This window comes from Anopheles aquasalis, chromosome 2 (genome assembly GCF_943734665.1).
Source record: "Anopheles aquasalis chromosome 2, idAnoAquaMG_Q_19, whole genome shotgun sequence".
NCBI classification, from domain to species: Eukaryota; Metazoa; Arthropoda; class Insecta; order Diptera; family Culicidae; genus Anopheles; species Anopheles aquasalis.
Window position 1 is genome coordinate 5,030,001 of NC_064877.1, and position 11,913 is coordinate 5,041,913.

At 50.1% G+C, this 11,913-nt stretch overlaps 1 protein-coding gene across 1 annotated transcript; it reads right to left on the reverse strand.

Annotated features, from left to right (window-relative positions):
* Positions 1-9,481: 9,481 nt before the first annotated feature.
* On the reverse strand, positions 9,482-11,447 carry LOC126581830 (E3 ubiquitin-protein ligase TRIM37-like). Its single transcript, XM_050245755.1, has 4 exons — positions 11,376-11,447; positions 10,260-11,303; positions 9,993-10,184; positions 9,482-9,919 (listed from the first exon to the last, which is right to left on the reverse strand). Exons 1-4 carry the CDS (start codon positions 11,402-11,404, stop codon positions 9,676-9,678), a joined length of 1,509 nt encoding a protein of 502 aa, XP_050101712.1. The 5' UTR covers positions 11,405-11,447; the 3' UTR covers positions 9,482-9,675.
* Positions 11,448-11,913: the final 466 nt, after the last annotated feature.

Genomic DNA, 11,913 nt, shown 5'->3' on the forward strand with positions numbered 1-11,913 from the left:
CCAGCACCACCAGTACCAGTACCAACCGGTGGCAGGCAAATCAGTGAAAGAAAGGGAAATACACACTCTGGCACTTTCTCATGATCATCATCATGATCATCCTCCTCTTCACCAAGGCCTCACCGTAGGTTCTCGGTGATTCTTCGGTTACTGGAAGGTGGTGGACCCACTGCTTGTAGCAGGGACCTGAAGAGGGGAAGGGCTAGCCACTGAAATCCTGAATGAACGGCGGTCTGCCAATGGTGGTATGGCGTCGTTCACGAATCCGATAGTGGCCGCGCTCGGCTCGCCAGTGAAAGGTAACCAATCTCTTCCGCCGTTTGGCAGACGAAACACCTCATCCCCAGACCCTGAGACCCGCTGAAGATGATGCGACTGAGCGCTAAGACGCTCATAGGGGGAGAATGTGCGTTATGATGGACAGGCGTGAGGAGAGGACAGAGACAGAGAGAGAGAGAGAGAGAGAGAGAGAGAGAGAAAGAAAGGTTTTAGCATAGTTAAGATTGGGCAAAGAAGCCCAAAGAGCCCGACTAAGCCGAGCCGATGGCAAAAAGAAGAAGAAACAGAAGAAGAAAAGTGCCATTAATGTTACGAAATAGCGAATTGAACCGACACATGCACATAAACACTCGTATCTGTCAGCTGGTTTTTCATTATTATTTTAATGTTTTTCTTTTTCTGTTTTGTCTAACACTCGCTGGCGGCGCGGCGATAAGAGCACCCCGATGCCGATGCCGATGCCAGACGATGATGATGTTGGGCATGGACAGGGCCAGCTGATGTGTGCGAGCACGTGAATGTACTGGATTGTGCGGTCGTGGAGTCGTTCGGGGGGGTAACAGGTTGGGCTAATCAAGTTGACATTACGCGATGGCTGGCTAGCTGGCTGGCTGGCTTGATTGATCACACGCCATGCATCCTCAATCGCGCTGCAGCCGCGCCAAGGATGATGCGCCACACAGGGAGGGGGAGAACGAGATTATGGAGGAATCGACGACGGCGACGAGGAGGAGCACGCCTTTTACGACGCTTAGACGCCATTCACCTCGTGGCGCCCGCTAAAGCAGAATGGTCGCGTGTGGAATTTGAGATCATTTTCGATTGTGGTTTGTCATCGTTTTTTTTTTTTTTTTGGGGAGGATTAGGGCGCTAATGAGTGTTGATCTGTGTTAATTGGAACCTCCGGTTGGGCATCCAGTCGTCTCTTAACGCTCCGCTCGGTTGGAAGTGTGGCCTGTGACAGTTTCTACGATTTTTGCTCGGTTGCTTCGATGCTGTTCCATCGCGTTCAATTAAACTAGAATCAACAATCAAGTAACCATTGGCTCATCGAAAATGGTCGAAAATGGTCAAATCATTGTCAAATTCTACAAATAAATTGTCAAACATTTTTATTTATTTTTTGTGGTAGCAACAAACGAATTGGCACAGCTTCTGCCGGAGAATTTCGCCACGGTTCGAAAGTATCGGCTGACGCCATCAACTTTAATTAATTTTATCGATGCCTCCGGTGACACTTCCAAGATCAGCACAGGCTCTAAAGCAGACGCGACGCTTTCACTGGATCTCGTTACGGCGGTCTCGGCTGGACAATGAACTATTGCGAGTGGTCGTCAACTGCTCCCTGAAAGTATTTCCCCAATTCGTCCCCAGCCAGTCACCGAATGCCATTAAATCGTACCCCCTTCAACGAGGTAATAAATTAGCCTAACTAGCTCCAGTGCTGGGTTAACGCTGGTGGGACTGAAACTTCTCCCGGAGTCCGGAGTTGCCTTAAATTTTCCACGCTGGACGCCGATCGGAGCGGATCGGAGCGCTTCTTTGCGTTATGCAAACGAATCCAGTTCCAGTGGTTCGTGTATCGTGACCGGAAAAGCGGACTGCCCCACACAGACCGACCGAAGTAGAACTGCAAGTAAAGGTCGCCCTTTGGCTGACATTTTCCAGTGCGCCATGACCTGGGGACGCGCAAAGGGAGAAAATGTAACGCGAGCTGGACGATTATCGTCGCGTAACATATTTCTCCATTTCTTCAATCGCAGGGGAACCGAATTGCAATGGATACCGGTGGATGATTGTGAGGCCCCAGCACGAGTAGATCACGTGGACATGGCGGGAAGAACAAGACGAATCGGAAGACGATGGGATCCAGGGCCACGTCGAAAACAAACAAAAAACCCGGGGATCCAGCATGAATTCCCTCGGATTGAATAACCAAGCTGCTGTCAGTCAGTCGGACGGAGCCTTAACTACCGCAAGCTGCAACAATTGAGGCAAACTCTCCTACTCAGCGAGAAGGGGGCCATCGCGAGGGTATGGATGCGAAAATTGGCAGAAGAGCCAGGTAGCAGCGAGAGCGCGAATCCCTTATCCGACCACGGCGTGACGGACAAAGTATTGCAGCCCCATTTAACGGGAAAGACCGTGAGCGGGACCATAAGAAGCAGAATAAATCGATTTTTGTGCCACCAACCGACCGACCGACCGACCGCATCACGAAGGATCGCGACGTCGCAAGGGATTTACATAACGCTCGCTCGAACCTCGAATGCTTGACGTTTCTAGAGTCGTCGTCGTAGTCGTCGGAGATTAACGCTAGATTATGCTGTTTGCTCACGCGGGCTGGCAAACCAACCGATGAACCGATTCCGCGGTGAGCCACGGCCAGGATGATGAATAACCTCTTGAATCAAGCGAGCGAGAGACAGCCAGCGACCCAGACCCCGCGTCTACCGACTCCCTGTTTTCAGTCGGAATCAAATTTGGCAGAGCTGATCCGCTACGCAAATCATCACTTTGTTCCATCCATCTTCCGAGGCTGGGCGATCGTTGGATATGGAGCGCGATGGTGCCGGCAGCAGCGTAGACGGATGCCTCGGACACACAAGATGCCTCCATGTCCGCGAAGGGGTCATGTCATGGTTTCGTACGTCGACCAGCTACTACCAATGATCACCGTAGCCGATGATGATGATGATGACTGCACTGGTGGTGATGCTGCCGTTTGAAAGCGAGAGTCTTAACCATTTGACCTTGCATAATTACATATACCGCCGGGGGTTCCCCTGGCAGCCGGCTGGTTACGTTTCGTTCGCTCACGCGGTGGCCATTTTCCGGACCCCGGTCCATGGACGGGGTCGCTCGACGAACGCTCGGTCTCGATGATGCGCCATCGTGGTTGGTGGCGTGCGTGTTCCCTTCACTCGCGAGGACCCGAAAGTGACGAGACTAGAGCATCCAACGCATTCGCCGAGAAGGAGAGAGAGAGAGACAGAGCGTAAAGATGGACCTAAGACCTTAAGGTATGGCCGTGCTCCACGCGGATCTGCTTTTGTTCGGTTGTGTGCTCCAATTACGGAATGCGTGTGGACTCAAACAACCACTACGACCACCTTCTCAAACAAACATACACATTAGTTCGCGACGGACGACCCAGGGTGCCAAAGCAGGTTGTGAGGGTCACGCGCAGTTCATGACGATCATGAGGTGGCCGATAAATGGTGATCACGGTTACACGAACCGACGACGAGGCGTTCGTAACCCACATTACTCCGTCCGTCCGTGCCTGCCGTGAAGGACCTGCGACAATCGTTCCATTACCAGCGAGAGCGAGCCTGATCTGAACAACCTGTTGGCGTAGTCGGCCCAGTAGCCAAGAGAGGTGGTGCTGTGTGGACCACTTGTGTCACGGTGACACAAATCGATCGACATCCATCGACAAAGGGGTTGTTCCAATCGCTAAGTGGGCTCTTCGGTGCCGCCAGCGATCAGCATCTCGCGTCACGTAGGATCCACACTCCAAACTGCTGGCCCATGATGCCGGGATACGCCTTGGGCAGCGAGTGAAAGATGTCATCGGTAGCGAACCCCCGGCAGACCTTGGCGGTTGTATCGGCCCCTGGGACGCAGTGTCACAAGTAAAAGGGAAGTATAAGCAGAAACGTGGAAAGCGAAAGCGAATTAGAGAGCGCAGACTGAGCGAGAGACTCCATCCAAATTAAATTCAACTTATACCGACGTCAAGGTCGGACACATTGGCGCACTTTCAGCGGCGCACAGCCACCGCAGCCGGTCGCAGGAGTTCCGAGTTCCGCAAGCAACGGTAGCCGCAACCCTCGCGAGTGTAGCGCGAGTGCAGGAAGTGGAATAACCTACTTCGGTGCCTCAGTGAGGGCTGAAGATGGTTTTCGCTTCCAAACACCTCGCTCCGCGCGCACCGCGTTGCATAATTATCTCGCTTCGAACTTCAAACCGTGTGCGCACCATCGGCTGAAGAATGGAGCTCGCTAATGAGTCTGCGTCGCGTGGAACAAGTAATCGAAATGCGCTACTCGAAAACCCGGTGAAGACGACACGTTTCCGTCACTCGAGTCACCGCGGGAGATACTCGATCATCGATCGATCGATTGGAGATGACCGTAAAGCATCCTTTTGGAGGAAGTGCGAAAGTGCGATAAGCAGCGGTGGATGGCGCAATCGGCGATCATCGACATCACAAACGGTTTACTTTCGCCACCGCGGCCTTCGAGTTTTTGGAGCTTTGGCCCGTCCGTTTCCGTTCCACTCACTTTGGAGGCCCGCCGATGGGACCGATCTTGCACCCGGCGTCGGATACTATCGATCAGTGCGACGGCGGAACCTTATTGAGTTGCGCAAATTCCATTCCCCTTTTTGTTGACGAAAGGAATCAACCGAGGTCCGGGTGTAGAGACATTCACCGCTCTCCAAGTCGCAGAGAAGGAGAGAGTGCGAAATACATCACAGGGGCCAGGGAAATTACTAGACGACTAGCGTTTGACGGGAAGCGTCATTTTTGGTTTTTTTTTGTTTTTGCTTTGCATCTGCGCCAGCAACGTAAATAGAAGAAATAGGTGAACAGCAGCGCCTATTGCTATCTTAGCGCATTGTAGGCCATTTTCTTTCCTTTTTTTTTCTTTTTTGGGGTCAAAAGTTATGCAGCCGATTTGTACCGATGACACAGCGCGCATCACGACGGTGCACCATCATGCAATCACCGCGCTGAGTGTTTTACGATGACGAAACGCGACCACAGGTCGCTGGGTGTATCCGAAGACAAATCTTAAAACCATTTCACTTCATTGCTCATCATCTAATTACGGCTGGCGTGCCGGCGGTGACACGTCACGGTAACTTCGGTGACAACGGAGGCCAGGCCATGGTTGGGTTCGGTTAAAAACCTCCATTCATCAATTTTAGAACAAACGAGTCTCACGCAATTATCGTTTGCTCCCCCTCTCGGTGTTGATGTTAATTCAGGTTGATTCGTGGAGCATGTAATAATCTCCCAATCCCTCCCCCAAAAAAGTGGTAATAATCATGAATGGTAACGACACTCGATTTGTTTGTTATCGGATCAGCTCAAGTAGCTCGTTATCACTTCCTAGCATCAATACCACCCCAGGTGGGGGAACTACTAATCAGACCAAATCTTAATGATTCATCTCTCTATCCGTGTTTTTTTTGTACGGTCAGGGAGGGGGCACGAGAGGCGCCAGTGGTCAGCGTGGCACGCGCACAACTTCTCGCTCTCGCTTCTCCATTATACAATTCACTATCGACTCCGGTCCGGCAACCGATGCACGTTACGTCAGCGTTGATTTGGTGATTGATTGGCGTCTCCAAGATTCAGGAATTTTAGACCAGCAACAGCAGCAACAGCAGCACCTTCACTGGCAGTAGCAGCCCAACGCGATGGAAAACAGCTCCCCTTGCATCACTCCGAAGCGATTAATTTACAATTTGTTCTCGAACACTAATTCGCTTCCATTCTCGACCATGCCACGGTGCTGGATCAGCACCAGGGAGCACCAGTTCTTGTGGATCTGCTGCTGCTGATGAAACAGCGTAATCTGAAATCGTGGCGCGCGATGCCGCCAGTCGCCACAAATCGCTTCCATTCCGCGAGCACGACGGTTGCAGCAGTAGCAGCAATGCATCTCTCCATCTCGTGCTACTTCGGAGGGGTTTTGGGCTCGCCATCAAAAGCCGCTTAAGAGTTCGCAATTATATGAATTCATTACATCCCGGCCTCCCCGGGTCCCGGTTGGGCTTCTTTTTTTTTTTTGACAAAAGAAACTAGTACTAGACCTGCGGGGGAGCAGCTTCTCAGTGCTGGTGCATTCATCAGCAGCAGCAGCAGCAGCAACCGTAGCGATTATGTTGCCTTATTAAACCGAAACACTAGCGCGAACAATAAGCGATTTAGAGCGGCCGTCCATGCAGTGGGGAGCTGAGTGAGGTGAAATGAGGAACACAAAAAGGCGTCGGAAGACAAACCACGGCCAAAGAAATCAAATAAATTAAGCGAAGAAATTCGTAGACAGATCGTGAAGGAGCTAGCGAGACAGCAGCCGGAGTGATGCTGTGGCGCAGGAATTATATCACTTCGAGATCATCCCGCTGCTTCACGGTACCAGCAACACCCGGTGTGCTGATGTTGGTGAAAATGGATGAGCTACCTGCTGGGGTGGGTGGGTGCAAGATGGGCGCGATAGCGAAGAAACAAAGCCACCATCGTGCAAAGTATCGCAACGCGCGGAAAATGAGAAATGGTTGCAATTGAATGGAAAAGCTGCTCCACCTGCCGGGTGCTCGGTGTTGTTTCGGTCACAGCACAGCACAGCAAACGATCGGAAGGTGCTCGCCGGTGGATACAGATCATGGCCGCGTGCTGCGCAAATATTCAAATGAGAGCGAACGAAACGAGGCAAAACGAAAGAGGTTTTCTGCGCACGCCGGTGAAAAAAAGGGCTTTAGGGAGGAGGAGAGCTGATCATTAGTGTCGGTCGGTGCGTCGTCAGTGTGTCACAGGGCCACCATCACCACCACCACCACCACCACCTTCCTCATCCCCCCAGACACAATGAACTGCACCGACACTGCACACGCTACTGCAGCGGCCCAGCTTCTGATGGTCTGGCGTGGCAGACGGAGCTTCTCTTCCAAAAAAGGAGATCATGAGAATGATCTTTCGACCTAGCGATCGATCGCAACCGGGCACTGCAACCGAGCTCAAGGTCACCCAACTGGGACCACCGGTACACCGGGCGAATGATTTTGGGATCATTGATTTGATACCTTTTTCGTTAGATCCATTCGATCGGTGACCTTTTTTGGGGGTTTCTTCCAGTTCCACTTTCCTGGCCGATCGATCGATGCGAAAGGCACCATTTTACGACTCCGGTAATCCATTATCCATCGCGCCAGCATCCGGCAACCGAACAAAAGACTTCAATGCGTGCGAAAAACGAGGTTCGTCGCTTGCTTTTTTTTGAAAGGCTGGCAAATCCAACGAAAGTGACCATCGTCTTTGGAATTAGCTAGCTCCAACGCCAATGGCCGGTTTGCTGAAGTGCAGCCAACGTTTCGTGGCCTGCTGTAGCTATAAAGCGAGCAGCGCCGAAAGATTCATCCACATGCTTGCGGTAATTCCACTGCGATAGTGCAGTTGGTGTGACCACATGTTGATAAGACGACCGCACACGATGCTTTAGCACCTTGCAAGGTCCTCCACCAGGCATTAAAATCTGTTTTAAAACAACAACAAAAAGTAGCAGGCCTTGAGTGATCAAGGATCAGCATGCGTTCGAGCGACTTCCTTGGAAGGCGGTTTGAGGTTTTTTTCCCTCGAGGAATAGAGAGAAAAACTTCTTCTCCACCGAATTCGCCATCAACAACAAACAACAAACTACAAAAACTTCCCTTATCGTTCCCATCAGCGAAAACGCGAATGACAGTTTTATCTCGCGCCCTCGTGAAAGTGAATGGCCGGCCGGTAAAGTGCTGCGGGAGCAGGGGCCTTAACAGCGAAGCGAAGATACGGACCCCGTTCCTCTAATATCGCGCCGGGCATCCTCTTCATGTACCGTCGTTAATTTTATTACAGCCACAGCTCCCCCCCTCCGCCCGTTCGGGGCGAATATGCGAGTATGCGATCTGTGGCGCTGTTACGATGAAAGCTGGACCGCTTCTATCAATCAAGCGGTGCCCGGTCTAACGAACCGTGAGTCTCCCGGGATGGGAACCGTGTAAATAAAATTATGTCACTAGGTATTAGTCGCTGGACAGGTTTGGTATGTGGCGATGCGGCACCGAGTGATCGCAGCAACAGTAGTAACATCAATTGTTTGTGAGCGATCGCGACAGGAATTATGCTGCTCGGTACAGTGGTAACATTTAGTGAAGTGAAAGATGGACAAGAATTGCAGTAGTAAAGTGTGCTCCAGCTTTAATGCTCTCTGTAAATTTTTCTGTTAAACAGAAAAGGAATTTTTTTTTCAAATAATGTTTGTAACGTTTCATTCAAAGCATGTTTCTTCACAATGCACTATATCTTTCTTTCAACCGACTAATCGTAGCAATTAGATAGTACAACTTAATCACTTCTTAAAAGCACGCTTGCCCAAATTTTGCATTTCTTTTTACATTCATTTCATAGGTTTCTTTTTACCTTTTTCCCTCAGTATATTTGCTAAACACAATATAAGATTTAGCTGCACTGTTTTAGCGTACATTAATGCATCTTTTATCATTATCTAAACATACATAAAGGATAGAAAAATGGTCAATATTTCGGGTGTTAAATCCGTCACGTTTGCAGCATGTTGGCAAAATATTTGTTAGTGAAGTGGAAAACCTCACATCCGCCCCTAGTACCTAAGGTAAGTAACAGTAAGACCACTCAGGGCGGGAGCATGATCTGTGCATGAGTATGTTTCAAGAAATGGCGTACAGGAGCCCCTTATAAACGTATTATCAACCCCAAAAAGGCCATCAATTGCTGGCACCAGTATCACCATCATCATCAACAACATCATCGTCCTCCTCCCCAGAAGACCGCTGATGCGTGATGCTGATCCGGTACGTAAGCAACCGTGCACCGTGCTTACGCATCTGCATTCCACCATGAGCGCGTCCACAGACATTCCGTTTGGTTGTTTCTTCCTGATTGCCGTTTATTTATTTTCCTTCCATGATTATCCACCGATGGCGCAATCCAACAACATCACGCTTCGTTTCCAACTGTACCCGACCGGACCGGGCTTGCTGGGTGGAAGCCCGCACATCGCCCACACTGATGCCACACCGGCTCGTCCCGCAGGAGACAGACGGTCATGTTCAATCTTCTAAAAAGGTCCCCAAGTGAACTTCAACGCTCATGAGTGCAATCGTCTAAGGCCAACTTATAAATCTGTGGCCCCTTTCACGGGCCATTCGAACTGGCGTTCGATGGAGCATCGGGACCGGGAACAGGTTTGCGCGCCGACACTGGACCCGGGTTCCTTGGCACTAGCACGGTGCTACAGTGTCATCTTGATATGGTCACCAGAAGCCACCCCTAGGAAGTGCAGAAATCGACCGAAGAGCGACCGAATCGTGGAGATGGTGATGGAGACTTTCATTTCATTTTCATTTGCATTTCTTTTCACCCACGCGCAAGATCGTCATTGTGTCAAGATCATTTGCCAAAAACCAATTCAAAATGCATTTTTATTATCATTGAAATTGCACTTGAATCTTAGAATTACTAATATAAAAAAAACATAACATTCTTCTATCAATTCTACAAAAAAAAATTTGGTCGCCCGTTTCCAAAAAATAGGCACAAGCACAAACATACTTATGCTGCTGCTCCGTCGTGGATTCCCATTGCAATCAAGCAACGTTTATCTCATCGAAAGAATCATCAGCCTCGGTTGGGATGGGAGCACAGGGACGAATGTTGTAGAGCACGTCGAGCTCATCGTCGTGCAGATAGCCCTCCTCCTTAATGGTTCTGATCGTCGTGAAGTTTTGCAATCCCCAGCCATCCTGCGGAATGCAGCTAAAGTTCTTGCGGATTGTTTTGCTGATCGTCTTCCCGGGATCTCTGTGCAGAAGCTTAAAGTTAACCTCCATCCTATAATGCGAACGAGGAGCAGATAGCATGTTATTAGCAGATAGCGATCAACAGAGACACAAAGAGAGCTTACCAGCACATCGTTCCCTTCACCATCTCCAGATATATGCCAAACTGATCCGTGGTGGTCATACTCCAAGCCAAGATGTGCCAGGTCCGTCCCTGATTGTCGCTAAAGTCCTTCGAGAAGAGACCCTTGTTGATCTGTAGGGCGGAAAAGTTTCGCACCACAAACACGCCCGTCTCGCAGGTGGCCGGCATATTTCTGTTGTGAGATAAGAAATCCATTCACAATCAAGGGCCCAATGGCCGGATCACACACTGCCGCTCGCTGACTTACATCTTCAATTGAGCCGGCAACCGGATACAGTTGAAGTCCGGTAACGGTTCTTCCACAATCTCGTTGCAGCACTGCATGATCGACGGTTGCAGGCTGATCATCTGCTGTTTCGTGCGTTGCTCCAAATCGTGCTCCATGCTCTCCAGCTTCAGGTCCAGGATCACGATAGCCTCGGTAACTTTCTTCTTTTCCTCCTGTAGCTTCTGCACCTGCACGCTGTGCTGTTGGATCAAGTTGTCCGTCACCCGCTCGACGATCTCCAGCAGCTCGCGGCGCTTTTCGTTCAACACACGATCGAACAGCGAGATGTTCTGATCAATCCTTTCCGAGACCTTCTCCAACTGTTCCCGGTAGTTTTCCACCTTACCGAGCTCACCCACTATCTCCTTCAGCACCTGAACGTACACCACTTTGACGGCCTTGAACGTGTGTGATCCGTGAGCTCCATCGCCGGCAATATTGACACAGGTCTCGCAGATGCACTCGTGACACTCGACGCAGAAGAATTTCAGTGGTAGGTGATGCTCCTTGCAGCACACCTTCACATACGAACCATCACACAGGTAGCCCTTGGGTATGTCCATGTTCGAGTAGCTGTCCCGTAGGTCCTGTTCCAGCTTCTCGATTTCCTCAATCCACCGCAACTTCACCAGCCCCTTAACCGTCATGGGGAACTTGCAGTTCGGGCACGATCTATTGCTCAGCGAGAGCCACTCGAGGATGCAACGCCGGCAGTACATCTTCGAGCATTGCGGGCACAGGCACGGATCGTTCAGCTTTCCCAAGCAAATGACACACTTGAAGATGTTGTCGAAACACGCCTGGAACTGTTTGTTCACGGTATCGAGCCGCGATGGCTTTGGGGTGGGGGGGCTGGGCGTCGAGCACTGTACCGGAGTGATCCCGGTTGGCAAAGGTGTAACCTCCTCGTCGTTACTATTCAGCGACTCGAACGTAGCATCGAACGGACTGCTTGCGCCTTCCATTGAGTTGTTCTCTTCCTCCTCAGAATCAGGCATCGCATCCGGGTTACGGTAGTAATCGCTACGGAAAGATGTGAAATGCAAACTACAAACCACAACCGAACAGCCAACTGCTAATCCATGACTCACTTACAGTGTGAAAGAACGGTTTAATTCACTCATGTTTTAGTCACAAACACAGTTCGACTGATGGAAGAGAAAAAAGTCTAAAAAAAACTTAACAAAAGCCAGAATCTGAGCGTCGGTCACTTGGATCATCTAGACAGAATCAAAATGGAGACGAGAAAAAATTCATCGATCGCTTCCTCGTCGTACCCGTGCTGCTCCCTCTTTCGATATAAGTTTGTCTCTTTTTCGTGCTCTAGATCCAGCAGACCATGGTTAACCGATCTAGATAGCCAGAGCAATCGTGATCGTCCTGGTAAATTTAGTGAATTCAAACACTCGCTTGATTCCTTTATTTGAATTTTATCGAATATACTAAACAGCCTTGTGAGATGGAATTTGCAAATGGAAGCATTACAAATCCGAGACGGTTTATTTTTTGTTGGATTGGCAATCGTCATCTCAAGGTTTCGCTTTTGAAATTCTGTTTTGGATGCGCTAACAGCAAACAGGCCAAAGGTACTTTGCCGGTCCAGGTGACATTGGATGCACGACATTTGAGGCAT

Bases quoted from the DNA above. Each gene is read 5' to 3' on its own strand.
- LOC126581830 (XM_050245755.1), bottom strand. From the start codon at position 11,404: ATGAGTGAATTAAACCGTTCTTTCACACT. The intron at 11,304-11,375 runs GTAAGTGAGTCA...ATCTTTCCGTAG, and splicing joins TTAAACCGTTCTTTCACACT to CGATTACTACCGTAACCCGG. The intron at 10,185-10,259 runs GTAAGTCAGCGA...ATCTCACAACAG, and splicing joins TTGCCGGCTCAATTGAAGAT to AAATATGCCGGCCACCTGCG.